The sequence below is a fragment of the Pelecanus crispus genome, chromosome 8 (genome assembly GCF_030463565.1).
Source record: "Pelecanus crispus isolate bPelCri1 chromosome 8, bPelCri1.pri, whole genome shotgun sequence".
Classification (NCBI taxonomy): domain Eukaryota; kingdom Metazoa; phylum Chordata; class Aves; order Pelecaniformes; family Pelecanidae; genus Pelecanus; species Pelecanus crispus.
Window position 1 is genome coordinate 22749877 of NC_134650.1, and position 14784 is coordinate 22764660.

Consider the following 14784-nt stretch of genomic DNA (forward strand, 5'->3'; position numbering starts at 1 on the left):
CCTCCTAGCCTGGTAAGAGCTGGCTGTGCCTCAGGTGCTGAGCAGGCAGAGCTGGAAGTCCCCTAGCATGCAGGATAGACACAGAGCTGGAGCAAGGACTGATCCCTGCCCTGACTTCCTCAGGGAGGAGGGAGTTACGTGCATGATAGGGCTGGAGCAGTGTCAGGGAACAGCTACTTACTAAAACAAGCTTACTGAGTGGTGCCAGTCTAAACAGACAACAAGCAGACAAACTGCAAATGCAGTTGTAGCTATGGAAGCTGGCATCTCCTGGAAAACTCTGCCCTGGGGGCCTATCCAGCCTCTTCTGCTTGTGGCCTGTCCAGAACTGGCAGCAGGCAGATTCTTGTCATCTTCACTGTGCTAAAACTGTGGTTTTTTGATTGTGCATGGAAGTGACCCAATGGCAAAGAACCTACCTGCTAGTTTTCCAAGTAAGCTTGCTGCTGATCCTGGAGCCCTCTGCACACAGGTGCTGTTAGTGTTCCTTGGCATCAGCTGTGGAGGCTGCGACAGAGGGAGACTCTGAAGGTGATGCATCCTAGCTCTGCCACGGCCTCCTCTTGCTCGCTCTCCTTGTGGTGACCAGGTGACTTTATAATCGGGTATGTCAGTCAGCAAGAGCTCATCCTTGCTGTTTCTGTGGGGCCTGCTGCCTGGGAAGAGCAAGCTCTTCCTACCACTGAGAAGTGCTGGCTGGTGCAAAAGCACCCTCTGCCCAGTGCCCAAAATGCAGAGTGAGCTTTCTCCAGCATTGAGGGGCAGGAGGGACACTGCTCAGCCACTGACCTTGGCTCTTCTCGGGACTTGTCTGTACCCACCTCCCCACAACCATTCATATGCAGTAGCTGAATCTCACCTTGAGAGCACCTCCTGCCCCCTGGGACCTTACACCTTTGTCCTGCTGTAGGTGGCAAGGCTGCACAACAGACTTACTGCAGGACACGGCCGAGCACATCAGCAAAGCTGGTGGTGCCTCTGTGAGAACATATTTAAGAAAGGGCAGTAAATGCCAGAGAGAGAGGAGGGAATAAAAGAGTGAAAAACATTAGAGGGTTGGAGGAGGAGGTGCTCCAGGTATTTGCAGCCTGTGGAGGACCATGGAGCAGGTGGATGTTTCCAGAAGGACCTGCGACCCATGGAGAGGACCCATGCTGGAGCAGGTTCTCCTGGCAGGGACCCTATGTCAGTGCCCAAAGGCTGTGCTGTGTTGGAGTTCAGGCCAGCTGGGAGCTCTGTGACAGGCCCCAGCAGTGCCTGGTCTGGTCCAGGACAGCTGCTCCTGCTGGTCTGAGCATGGTTTGCTGAGAGCCAGCAGCTCAATCTGCCTTCTCCGTCACCAGGAGCCTAACAATCCCTCCAAACATTAATGTACCCAGAACACAGATTGCTTTGGGTGGGCCATGGGCTCTGCCAAAGCTGCAGGGAAACAACCCAAGACTGCAGGTGTCACCTCCCTGTTTGCATGCACGGTCACACAGCTCACCTCTCCCAGCAGGAGTGGCAGAGAGGAGAGAGAGGTGCAGGCTGCAGCCCCCATTCCCTGTCCCCCTGTGCTGCTAGGTGGAGGAGATAGGAGAGAAAGTAGTGTTTTAGTGTTTGTCTTTCTTCCTCACTACCCAAATCTGTTTTAATTGGTGATAAATTAATTTAATTTTCCCCGAGTTGTACCTGTTTTGCCCATGATGGTAATAAGTGAGCAATCTCCCTGTCTTTATATGACCTATGAGCTTTCTCATCCTCTTCCCATCTTGCCCTGCTGAGAAGGGGCAGTGAGTGACCGGCTGACTGGGAGTTTGGCCCTTAGCCATGTCTGACCTGCCACCCTCCTCACATGTGCTCCTTCCCCAGTGCCCCAAGTGCTGTAGGAGCGCAGGGTCCCCTCCAGCACTGCTGCCTGGTGTGGGGAGGCAGTGGGACAGGCAGGGACTCTTAGGCTCCAGCACTCCTGGGACGGCAGCTCACTCAGAGCAGACTCCTTCCAGGCTGAACCTGTTTTCTTGCTCAATAATTGTATGCAACATAACAAAAGTCTGGCCCTGGCTGACCTGCACTGGCTGCTTGTGTCGAGATCGTGACGTTGTGCAGTCCCCGCAGCCTGGGCCCAGCTGCGGAAAGAAGTTTGTCCCCTGGGGACACTTTCCATCCAAGGGGTGCTGCAGTGATCAGAGGGGGCACTGGGCCTGAGAGGCTGCAGCACCCAGCACAGGATCTTGGCGCTTCCCCTCCTGCGAGTGCTCACCTGTGCACCAGTTTGTCTCCAGCAAGTGTGGGCCACTTGCCAAAGTGAGCGCTGGGGTGCAGAGGGGCACTGCAACTGTGCCAGGGCTGGCAGATGTGGTTGGCCCCTGCGAATGTTGCTGTGCTGCTCTTTGACTGACCAAGCTCTCTTGTCCCTGCAGTGTACGTCGTGGAGGAGCGGCGGAGAGACGATACAGGCGAGAGCGCCTGCCTGACGGCATGCTGGACTGCACTCTGCTGCTGCTGCCTCTGGGACATGCTGACCTGACTCCACTGCAGCTGCCTCCGGTACCTCTCACTGAGTGCTATGCAGGCTCCCCACTCCTGTCCTGACTTCTTTCTGTTACTGTAATCAATGCTCTGCTTTGCACGACCAAGAGTTCCTGTCTGTCAGTCCTAGCGCCTTGTTGGGGTGGGGGGTGCACTCCTTTATTTTAGTAAAGGAAAAATCCCTTTTTAACATTTCTAAGACACTTGTAATTTTGAAGAATGTGCTAATGGTATATTTCAGCCAAAGGCATTCTGATGAAATGTATATTTATCAGTTGAAATTTTCCTAGTCCTAGAAATGAAGATGTATGCAATAATTAAAGCCAACAGTTGATTTTCTTCGCTAGGTCCCGACTGTTTCAATAAATCTGTCCCGTAGAGGGTGTGCTTGCCCCGTCGCTGTCTGTTCTCAGCCTCCCGCACGCGCTGACTTTGCAGCAGCAATGATGGACTTCGCTTCAAGCAGCTTTGCTGCAGAAGTTTGTGCCTTAACCCCTCACTGGGGCCTGGGCTGGGGGTGTCTGGTCCTGCTGTTACCATCATCTGGGGGATTTTCTGCAGCAGCCTGGTCTGGAATCCGTAAGAGCGCAGTGAAACCAGCTGGGGTAGGGAGGGTGGAGCACCTGTGTCTGACACCACCAATCCCCTTGTCCTGCACAGGGCAGCTCAGCTGGCTTTTCATCCCTCTGCTTATTTAGGGCTAGACATGCAGGTCCCTTTCTGGGACTGGGGGCCTCTCCAGCAGCTCCTGGGATGGCAGAGAGCTGGGGGAAGCACATGCTGAGCTTGTGCGTGTGTATGCCAGCCCCTCTTGGGGAGGACTGATCCCACTCAGGGGTTTTGAGCACTGATCCATCATCCCCCTGCAGCTGAGTGTAGGCTTGGGCTGGGGGGGGGTAAATTAATGGGTAAGAAGGAACGAGGCCATGGATTAATTTAGTGCTGAGGATTTACAGCTGAAGCTGTTTCATGGCATGCCTGGTCAGAAGAGGGATAAAAAGCTTTCATCCGCAGAAACATGGGGAAACCTGCTGCTGGTCACCACGGGGGACAGTTCCCCCTGCTGTCCTGGTTAGCTACTGTTCTCTCTGCCTGAGGAGCAAAACCAGTCCTGGTGGACTGACACACATCGGCTTTGCATTGTATTACCTGAAGATCATCTTGTACCCTTTCGCAGCAGGGCTTCAAAGGGTGCTGCACTCGCCATCTCTCAGTCTGTGTATGCTACAGCCAGCCTCCCTGAGACCTGGCAGCAGGTGCCAGGAGAAGGAAGGGTGGCCCAAAGCTGAACTACATGAGGGTTGTTCTTATCTGGACTATAAGGCTCTTCCTGTGCTGCAGCCAATGCAGCAGCTCTGGTCCCCTGCTCCTGCATGGGCCCTGGTCCAGCATCCAGGCCTGAGGGAACCAATGCAGGGTCAGGGCTTAGCTGTGAACTGCAGGGCAGGGCCACAGCCACCATGCCACAAGGCTTGCTCAGGCCTCACAAGGCAGCTCACTGGGTTCCTCTGTGCTTTTTTGTCTGGACTTCCCCCCGACTGGGTGCATGCTGCCTCTGACGCAGCCCAGGCAGTCCGTACACCTCTGCTTGGGTCTTAGAAATGCAGTTTTCGGGGGGTGGGGTGGGGGAGTGGGAATCAGGCTCAGGGTGCTGGAGAAGAGAGGGCTCCACCAGTCCCCCAGTGAGCCACTCCCAGGCCCATCACAGGGTCTGTCAGCCCCTCACAGGCCCATCCATGAACCTGGAGGAGTGCATGGACATAATGGCAGGCAGGAACCCAACCCAGGGATAATCAAGGTACAGACCTTGTCTGGGGCCTTTCCCAGGGCTGTCCCCAGAGAGCCTCAGCCCCATGTCCAGGCTACACCTATCTCCATGAGTGACCCAGAGCAGCTCTCCAGCTCTCCTTTCGGAATAAGGGGTTGCTGCCTGGGGTGGGAGGACACACACATATTAGCAGATGCAGGGAAAAGTTGTTTGGGATTGCACAGGACTTGGTGGAGGACCCTAAGGCAGAGGTGTAGGTGCTTTTAGGAGGAACAAGTGTGGAAAAATAGTGAGGTATGGGGATGAAAGGACCAGTTGGGTGTAAATGACCAGCTGGTTGGTGCACTTGTCCAGTGCCTGATAAGTGCAGTCTGTCCAATCTTACTAAAGGCCTCTTAAACTCTGTCCTGGGTGAAGGCTCCCTACTGAGCATGCACATGCATGTGCAGGGTGTGAATGGACCAGGGGATCAGCCCACAGGCCCCCATGTCCATGGGGCAGTAACTGCAGCCAGTGCAAGTGTGTGATCACCAGCGAAGATGAAGCTGGAGGAGCAGGTGACATGGCCTTGGAGCCCCGGGGGGGGGCAGGTAGCAAAGGGCCAGCCGAGTGTGACAGCACTCATATGTCTACAGGGCAAGAGCACAGGAGCTCGGCAATGGGACCTGGAAACTCCTGCCCAACTCCAAGATCCCAAGGAGCTGCTGGCAGGAGAGGAGACTTTTAGGTCCCTAAAAGCTCCATTTCTGAAAAGTACCAAAGCCAGGAGCAGGGGAAGGAAGAGGCCAGGCTGGTGCACTGCAAGCACAAAGCAGAGGGTGGGACTGGCTCTCCACAAGCTCACTGCCATGCTGAGACTCTGCGAGGCCTGTGTGTACAAGGAAGGAACCAGGGCCTGTCACCACAGAAACTGAATAAATGACCACCCATTGCAGACCTGGAAGTGCCTGTCACAGCTGGCCCTGCTCCCTTTTCCCCTGCTGCAGTTTTGCCAGTCCCACTCCAGCTGAACAATGCAGTGAGCCTTCTCTAGTGCCCAGCACCAAGCAGCACGCAGGGTCTTTCCAGAGGGCAAGGGCTAAGGCTGCTTTAAAGTGAAGCAGGATTCCCCAAAGGGCCCTCACCCCAAATCTCACCACCACCACCACCTCCTTTCTCCATCAAATCCCCAGAGGGAGAGCAGCTGCTGCGAGACATCAAGGCAGCAGGCAGAGGAAACGAGCTCAGGCTTTGCAGCAGAATTTTATTGAAACTACCACAGAACAGAGCTTGTGCAGCCGGGTGGCAGTGAGTAGCACGCAGGCAACGCTGCCCAAAACCACCCAGAGGGTTTCACAGGAGGCCCAGGGGGAACTGCACAGCTACTGCGCCCTTCGGGCCATCAGCATTTCACGGATGTTATCTTCTGCTTCCTTCACACTCCGCTCCAGGTACGACTTCTTCTGCTGCAAGGCAGAAAACCCAGAGGAGAGTTAAGGTCCACCTTGGCACTGACAGCACATGCCAGGATGTGTGGGCCCAGAGCAACCCAGGGCAGAGCTGCAAGTAGCCTGCCAAGGGCACACACAACCCTATGGGTTTCCCAAAGTGAGGACAAGTGGTTATTCATTTCCAGAGGTATCCTGAAAGCATTAATATTTAGGCCTGGGCAGTGTTAACACAGACTGAATTTTGTTCCCCCTGAAATGTTCTCCTCAGGGCTGCCAGGGCTGTTGCAACAGCAGAGCTGCAAAAAGCAGGATACATTAGCCACAGCAAGGAAGGAAAAGTAAATCAGATCCTGTAACACTTGATGCCTAGAGAGGAATTAACATCCTGAGGCCTCCTTATGAAGACAACAGCAACATCATTTTGCACTTGGGTAAAAAAGGCTCTTTTTCCAAACTAGGCCAGTTTTCTAAACCCAGACCCTCCTTTCTATCAGAAATTCCCTGGCATCATCACCAAATATGTGTGTTTCCTTAATCATCTTTAATTAGTCTAGGCTTGGCAGGGAAGCAGCCCAAAGCTGTGCATCCCAAGATAGGCATTCAGCATGCAGCATTTTTTCCTGCTAGTCTGCATGCTGCTAGGTGACTGGAAAAATCAGTGCTTGGCTCTTTTGACTATTTTCTCTGGGTTCCCAATCAACAGACACAACAGTCTCCAGTGGATGCCAGGCCAGCAGAAGGCATTGCTGTGTGAGTGCAGGCAGCCCTTACTGCTGGATGTGGACCTCCTTTGGCAGCAGCAGGGAGAGCACTGCTCCAAATGCATTTTATTATGGGCTGGGGGGACCCTCGGGGAGGCTCCCCAGAGCTGGGCTTGCAGAGGACCATAGGGAGAGCCCTCAGGGGCACATGCCGGTGGTGGTACCTGCTGCACTCTGGTGCGGAGCTTGCTGTCCTCACAAGGTCCTCTTCTCAGCAAAGCCTGCTGGGGATCACTGTGACACAATGCTCCCACTACCTCACAGTGGTTACAGCCACACACTAAGCACTTTCCAAATGGCCTGGGGGGCTCAATAGAGCTCAGTCTCCAGGCCAAGCTAGGTACCGATAACCATTGGTGGGATTATTATTAAATTACAGGAGTCCAGGCCTCAGCCTAGAGCATCCTGCCATAGGCTCCACTAATTGCCTCCCCAGCCACAGGCAGAGGAGCCCAGTATGGCATGAATGACCTCCAAAGCCCACCAAAACCAAGGACAGCTAAAGGGGGATAGCAGAGATCCTCAGCACTGCTCAGCCATGCAGCAGGGCTGGAGGAAAGGGTAAAAACACATGCTGCTCTGGGGTGTTCCCCCAACTGCCAGCTGGCTGGAGCAGAAGCAGCACCCATGGGCACAGGCTGCAGCAAAATCACGTGCTGGCCTCCACCAAGCAGCACCCTCCTGCTATGGGGGGCTATTGTGTGTGAGCCAGAGGACGCGACCACTGCCGGATGGCAACAGGCAAGAACTGTGAAGTTGATGCTCCCCTGACAGCCTCCGCCTGACTCCTGCAAGCCCATGGGGAGCTGGGACCCAGAATGCTGAAGAAAAATTCATTAGCACATGGGACAGTCCTGCTGCCATCAGTCCCCATCCATCCCCTCACAGCAGACCTGCAGTGACACTTCTGTAAACTCAGCTGAAATGCCCTTGCCTGTTTCTAAATACTGAACGGCTTTTATTTAAACAGTAAAGCTGGTTAGCAACAGCTAGGGTTGTGGGTACAGCAAAGGGCTCCTTGTCCCTCTCACACGGTCCCCAGGCACAGGGAATCCATCTCAGTTACAAGATGCTGCTCAGTTACAAGCTGCTTTTCAGGAAACCACTGGGAGAGGAGGTGCAGCGTGGGTTCCTGCTGCCAACAACTCGCTGATGCACGAGCAGTACTTCTGCCACCACCACGCTGTTCTCATGCTGCCCAGACAGACATTGAGCGATGTCACATCTAGGGAACTGAATCTGAAGGCTGCAAGCGGAGACAGGTCCTGGAAAACCTGCATGGGTCCAAGCTCCACCTTGCTGTGCTGACTGGAGGACAGTGGCATCAGCAGAGCTGACTTCTATGCATTCATTTATTACTAAAAAAATTTTTTATGCAGTTGAACTACTCTATGGAACAGTTCTGTCTTTCTGTCCTCTCCATTCCCCCTTGTGCCCACCAGGCAGCAAGAGACATTTCCAGAGAGCAGCACTCTGCAGGCAAGCTGGCCCCAGGAGCAGCCTTGGGAGAGGCAGGCAGCCCTGCTGGCACACAGGGAAGCCTCCACATGCAGCCAGGAGCTAGCAGGCTGCAAACAATGGCTCTGTGCTTATAACACACTGGGATTTCAAACATCCCCTGTTAGGGAGCCATGCTGGTGACCATTTGGGCCCCACTTCCCCAAGGACAAGGAACCCTGAGCACTAGTGTGGCCCGACACAGTGCAGAAGCATTCATGGCTGTCATGGCCCACACAGACCCACGCTGCCCACTCCTGTGTGGTAGCATGCTCTGCCCTCCCCAGGGGAGCAGGGGTGCTGGAGCTACACAGCTCATGGCAAACAGACACAGTTAATGCCATTTCTTTACTTAAGCACCACCTGCAATCCCAGGCAGGTGAGTATTCAAAGAATTTTTATCTCCTTCAATCACTCTCCCCAGCCATGTAGTTTCTGGGGCTTTCCTCCCAAAAGTAGCCTCCAGAGAGACTCATCCCTGGGCTCAAGCAGCATCCCTTGAGCTTCAAGGGAAACCCTGCAACTGCAGCTGGGAGGCTGCAAACTTCCTGCACGCTCCTGCAGGCTGGCAGCAGGCAGCACTGGAGCCAGCACGGCAGTTGGCTCCCACTCCAACTATCAGCCCAAATCAAGGGGGAGCGAGGAGCAGACAGTCCTCACATTTTCCAAGATGCATGGCAGAAGCAAGGTGTTCCTTCCCAAGGAGCTGTGGCCTGGTTTCTGCTTCAGTAATCACAGGAGAAAGAGCAGTAGCTTGTATGCAAACTCCTCACCATGATTACTGGGATCTAGACAAGAAACTCCATCCCTCCCTGGTGTGCCTTCCCAGGGAGCAGCACTGTGAGCAAGCCAGCTGACACACACACTGCCTAGTCACAGCAGCTCTCACAGAGAGCCCAGAGAAGGTCTGACAGTGTAACTCTTCAGTCACCCTGGACGTTGTTATGGTCCAGCCGGATCTGCCAGGCTGGTGGTATCTGCTCCCTCTGGGAGGAACACTACTGCAGCCTCCCAAACCCCACCTCCAAGTTTCCCTGAAGTCACATGCTTTCATTTGCACTCAATGTTGACTTGCAGCCCTTGTTAACCCTATGTCCTCTGACCCCATGTTTTGGGTCAGCCCGTGGCTGCTAAGGTTTTAGCTCATCACCCAGTCAGCTGCATATATTTTCCTCTGAAGGTGTGTTCCCATTCCAAGCATTAATTCTGTTGCCTGTGCCAAGGCAAGTGCAGCTAGCAGCAAATTTCCAGTGCAATGCCAGAACTGTACTGCTGATTTTGGTCCCTCATGAAATCAAAGGCTACTGCTCTCTGCAGGCTCTGATACTACTTCTACACCAGTAACTCCAGCGCTTGCCACTCAGCAGCACACTGGCCCTGCACAGCAAGCCACTGACTTCAGAGGCTGCACAACCTACGAGCTGCAGATTCAGAGCTCCTACCCCCTCCCCACACCAGCAGTGCAGTAAACTGCCCGCACTCACCCACACACCAGCTCCTGTGGGCCTCTGGCCAGACAAGGTGGTTACAGCAAGAGATACCACTGCCTGAGTCATGGAGTCTCAGGGTAGCACTGAGAAAGGACACTTGCTTTGGGAAGGCACCAGGGTGAAGGTGACACATGCCACTCAGCTCTCAGAAAAGCCCAAACTCACAGCTTACAAACAGGCCACGCTCTGCAGCAAGGACAAGCAGTGCCACAAGGTGCTGGCACCTCCCCAGCCATTACACAAAGAGTATGGCAAGGCAATGAAGGAGGAAATACAGACAGAACAGCAGGAAGAGGTTGGTTCGTCAGCCAATGGCTCTGGCTGCAGTGAGGGGCCAGTTCCCCTTCCTGGTTCGCAATTACCACATCCACTTGCTAGAGATTTATTTACCACACTGCAAAATACACTTCTTGAGTGTTACTGAAACTTTAAGAGGGGCAGCTTCTGAACACCCACTCAGCCAGGACAGTGAGCACGCCCCCCTCTGCCAGCCACTGCTGCCCTGCAGCTTTCAGAGGTTTCAGAAACGCCACTTTGTTTCCATGACCCACACACAGTAACTCCCATGCAAGGAGGAATGACCTGAGGTTGCAGGTCCTGTAAGCCCGCAAGCAGCCTCTTCACCACAGAAGCGAGGAAATGGAGCTGGAGGCCACCTTGAAGATGGCTGAAGGCTTGTGGGAAGGTAGCAGGATTTGCAGCTACAGATTTCCAGGTGGGCAGCACGCTTCGCATGCACTCCGAAATCAAGCCAGCTGCCCTGCTCCAGCACAGGACAAACTCTTGCACACTCACTTGTTCCCACCACAGGCCACCCACCAGTTCTCATCCAACCCCTTATCTGCAGTCACAGCCCCTCGATCCCCTCTCCTGCCCTGCTCTGTCCCTCTACAGGAAATGGCACTGCGACCTGCACCAAGACATGAGACCAACACATAGCTACTGCAACAGGCTAGTGAGGTCTGGACCACATGCAGAACAGCTGATATAGTGTAAAACCACAAAAGATGCCCCCAAAAAGCTAGTGCAGTCAATGCCTCCCAGCCTGTAGTTTCATAATTCCTTTAAGCTAGTCCCGCTGCCAACAATAGCCACCTGCCATAGCCAGGAAGGGCTACAGTGCTTGGGAGCAAGATAAACCACAGCCCTGATGATCTGTCTGAAATTGGCCCAAAAGAAAGTGTTCTCACCTAAATCTGCTTTCTGGAAGTAGGTTTGCCATGCTAATGGCTGCCTGGCACCAAGAAGGAGGGTGAGAAGAGATGGCCAAGAACTCTTCTTTTGGGCAGCAGAGCCAACCCCACCAGCTGGACTTCCCAGCACCTACCAGCAGTTCTGAAGCTGGTCTCTGAGGCTCTCTTGCACCTGACCACAGATGGTACCACCAAGTTTGGCCCTTACTCTCTCTTCCCAGCTCTCAGGAGCCTTCTCAACTTCCAAGCCTGCCTGCAGCCTTCCTAAACCAGGTGTGTGGGGTGAGGGGCTAACTAACCTGTATGAGGTTTCAGTAGAGTTATGCAGAGTATCTCCCATGTAATCAGAGATGCAGCCAAAAACAGGACTGGCTGCTCACGCAGCCACATCCAACAGGCAACACGCACTGATCTCCCAGGAACCCTCCCCAGGAGGAAGGGTGGCTGTGCAGCCAACAGCCCTTTAGAAGCCGCTGCACAGCCTGGCAGGGAGGGTACTACCAACAGCAGGGCAGCTGCCCTGTTACCCCAGCAAGGAGTACAGGCTGCAATGCCCACTGCCAAAATGCTCCACTCTCAGGCAGCACTGAGCAGCTGCAGGCAATGGCTCTGGATGGCTGCTGCCAGCCCCAGTTGCCTCTTTGCTTCGCCTGCATACAAAGCACAAGCTCTTGGAAGCGTCAGCTTGACTGGCCCCAGCCAGAGACTGTGCACGGTAGCACCCACAAACCATCTCTCACTGTGCACACTTCTTACCAACACACACCAGAGTGGAGAGCCTGTGTCCTGGCACAGGTGGTTATGGCAAAAAACAACGGCGTAAATACTCACCCCTGCCATTATCCCATACCACAGCTCTCCCTTGCACTGTGCCCCCTGTCATGGGCAACAGTGGCTCCCTGACCAGGTCCATGCTATTTGCTTTTGGCAGCAGCTATGGAAGTACTAGATTTAATGCAAATGCAATTACAGTTCACACCCCAAAGAATAAAAGGGGTTGTGGTTAACAGAGGTGGCCCGTGGCCTTTTGACACAGCGGGAAGTCACCTCCTGCTCAAGCCTCCCACCTTCATTCCCATTGCATCATGCTGCTAGCAAGGCTGGTGCTTCACTGGAGAAGCATGATGACACACCTGGACTTTACATTCCTGGCAGATTAAAGAGCCAGCATCCACAGATTCCACAGCAAGAAAAAACTATTAATCAGCTCCTCTCGGACAGGCTTTCGATGATCAAAGCAACATCATTCCCCCAGTACTGTGATTCAGAAGCCTCTGCCTTCAGAGAGAGATGGTCAGCCACTGGCTAGACCTGTGTGTCTGCAGAACCTTGTCTAGAGCTGGTAGTTCAGCACAGCGTTTCACAGCATGCACGCTCAACTCCAAAAGCCAAAACAGCACTTCTGCTCTCAGCAGGAAACCAATACACAGCAGCCACAGTTTATTCATGGTGCATTACGCTTTACGCTCACAGGTGAATCTCCTGTTTCAAGTAGCAGTTTCTCATTCAATGTCTACTCCTTTTGCTCTTCAAATTCCACTTCCCTCTCTTCACCTCAGCAAGAGAAAAAAAGCAGCAACCCCTGACCTGCAAACACAAATATGCTTAAACCCAAACAAAAATGTTTCCATGGAAATTTAAGGATCTGGTGTTGGAACATGCCTTCTCATTTCAGCTTTTTTTTTTTTTTTAATTGATTTCTACAAACTTGTTTTACATCCAACTTGTGAGGACAAAACAAACTGGCAGGTTTCTTCCTGAAGAACACCTCCCTCCCTACAGCTCACAACACGCTTGGTTACCAGCTGCCAGATGCCGGCATCCCACTCTCGTGCTTAGAAGGCTTTCATTGAGGAACGCTGCAGAATCTTCAGGCATGATGCAGTGCCTCAAATAAGAGCCCTGATACAACTCATCTCATGACACAGTCTCAATAAACCTGCTAGCCGAGAGTTTCTGTATCTCCCAAAGTTAACCCAGGTAATTTTTGGCATTCCTTGAGGGCTCTGTGTGTACAGTCTTTGGGAAAGTGATCAGCAGATCCTGAGATAGAGCTGGGAGCACATGCTTGTTTGGGGAAGGATCTTCCCCGACAGGAAGAGAAAGTTGTACTGCCCACATGCTGGGGGCCAGGCAGCAGCAGCAGTGTGAGCTGCTCTCGCTCTTGAGGCCACCACTGTTGTTAGGGTGGCTGGAATTGCCCAAACCCCCCTTGCTGAAGAGCAACACACCGAGCCATCGTCACATGCACCGCAGGCAAGGCAAACATTGTGGTCAGCCTGAGATCATAGAAGATGATGTGTCTAGGATGTGCACTCTGTTTAATGGGATTTCACTTGGAACCCATATACAGGAAGGAGGTGGACCTGCTGAACAGCACCCAACTGCTTCTGCTTCGGGAGAAACTGAAACAGTGGGCACCAGTGATGGGGCAGGGTGGGGCTGCAGGCAGTCCTACGCCCTGATGGGTCCACCCAGTGCTGGCCCTCACCCAGTGCAATTCTGTAGCACATGTACACATTGGGAATTACCACGCTAAGGCAACCACCAAATATTTAGATACATTTCAAGACTTTCCAAGCAGAGCTCTCAGGAAGTTGCCCAGAGTTTGCTCAAGAGTGAACTGCAACAGGAAGGGAGCCCAGCTGGTTTCTGATGACAGCTGCTGACAGAAGCACGACAATGCCATTTACCTAAGAGAAGTGATGATTCAGATTCCTTGGTTTTCCCTTAGCCATTGTTTCCAGAAGGTAACGGGGACACTCAGTCACTTCAAAACCATCTGGATTAGAGTGAAGAAGAGAAGACATCAAGCATATGAGTGCACTGGCCAAGTCAGGAGGATCTTTAGAAGCACCTGCCTAAAGAACTGCTGGTGCAAATCTACCTTCATTGTGTGTCAATCCTACCTACAGCACAACCAGCAGGGCTTCCCCCATTGTTATCGTAGTGCCTTGAAACCATGAGGAACATCCCCTTAAAAAGCTAATTTGGAAAAGCACCTTTCCACACTTGATACCAAGGGAGGCCACCTGCAAGAGAAGAAGGGGCAATATAACAGGCAGGAAAACCTGCCTGCAGAGCAGCCATAGGACAGCATTTTCAGTAGAGGCAGAGACAGTTGCTCTCTGACTAGGAAGTGACAGATTATTCCAGTGAACTCCTGCACCCTAGCCTGATGTTGACTACTACAAAAGCAAGCCAACTGAGAACCTTTCAGTAGGTGGCAGCAGAAATACATTATCAACCCAGAAGATTCCTTTAGGGACACCCCTTCTTGGCAAAATTACCCATTTAGAGCAGTTTTCAGAGGCACATTGCTTCAGGTCGGATACTGCACCCTAACCAGACTTACAACAGCAGAGTCTGGTCAAACACAGAGAATTTGCAGAGGGGAAACTCACCCAGATTCTGAAAGTACCCACGTTTTGCTTTGGTGGAAGTGTTCCTCACCAAACTGCCTCTTGCAGAATGTGGCAAGTTCCCTAATTTGGTGTTTTGATTTCTACAGTCCTACAGAGCCAGTACAGCTCATCAGAATACCTCCTAGCAATATGACTTTTGCAAAAATCATACCACACCTTTATCTCTTGCAGTCCCCAACCAAACAAGGCCATTTCAAAAGAAAAATTACTTCCATAAATTTCAAAGACTCAACAAATCAGCAACAAAAAGATGACATAAACTCACAACCAACCAGCATCCCCCCCTTATTCAGACACCCTTGAAGTCAGCTGCCCTGCAGGCAGAAAGCAGCCACATCCCCACTAGGAACACATTTATAGACAGATGAGAGGAGCGACACAGGCAGCAGGGCCAGCAGGAAGTTGTGACAGCTTCCCTGCATACCTGGCAAGCAAGGTGTGGCTTTATAAAGCTGACTCAGTGCTGGGTCAGGTCTCCTACACGCAGGAGCACGCTTTCCAAATAATCGTTTCCTGTTCTCTCCAGGTGAGACGGAGGAGATGGGGGCAGGATGGAGGTTTATCAGGCACAGATAGTCCCCCTCCCCAGAGCTGCTCAGCATGAAGGACAGCAAGGAGTGACTGCATGGGCCTGGTGACTAAAGCAAGGACAGCAGCACTGGTTTCGTGACTAACTATTACTCATGCGAGGAGGAATTTGTAGAGGGAC

The 14784-nt window shown here is 52.8% G+C and overlaps 2 protein-coding genes across 5 annotated transcripts in view; one reads left to right on the forward strand and one right to left on the reverse strand.

The window, feature by feature from the left end:
* The window catches only part of CYSTM1 (cysteine rich transmembrane module containing 1), a 30168-nt gene extending 27274 nt beyond the window's left edge, over window positions 1-2894 (forward strand). For all 3 annotated transcript variants that reach the window (XM_075715166.1, XM_075715167.1, XM_075715165.1), the window contains exon 3: window positions 2403-2894. In XM_075715166.1, coding sequence (XP_075571281.1) covers window positions 2403-2509 — 107 coding nt within the window. In that variant the 3' untranslated portion in view covers window positions 2510-2894. The remainder of the gene's footprint in view (window positions 1-2402) is intronic.
* A 2636-nt stretch (window positions 2895-5530) lies between these two features.
* PFDN1 (prefoldin subunit 1) overlaps window positions 5531-14784 on the reverse strand; it is a 33545-nt gene continuing 24291 nt past the window's right edge. For both annotated transcript variants that reach the window (XM_075715551.1, XM_075715552.1), the window contains exon 4: window positions 5531-5724. In XM_075715551.1, the coding sequence (XP_075571666.1) occupies window positions 5641-5724 (84 nt within the window). In that variant the 3' untranslated portion in view covers window positions 5531-5640. The remainder of the gene's footprint in view (window positions 5725-14784) is intronic.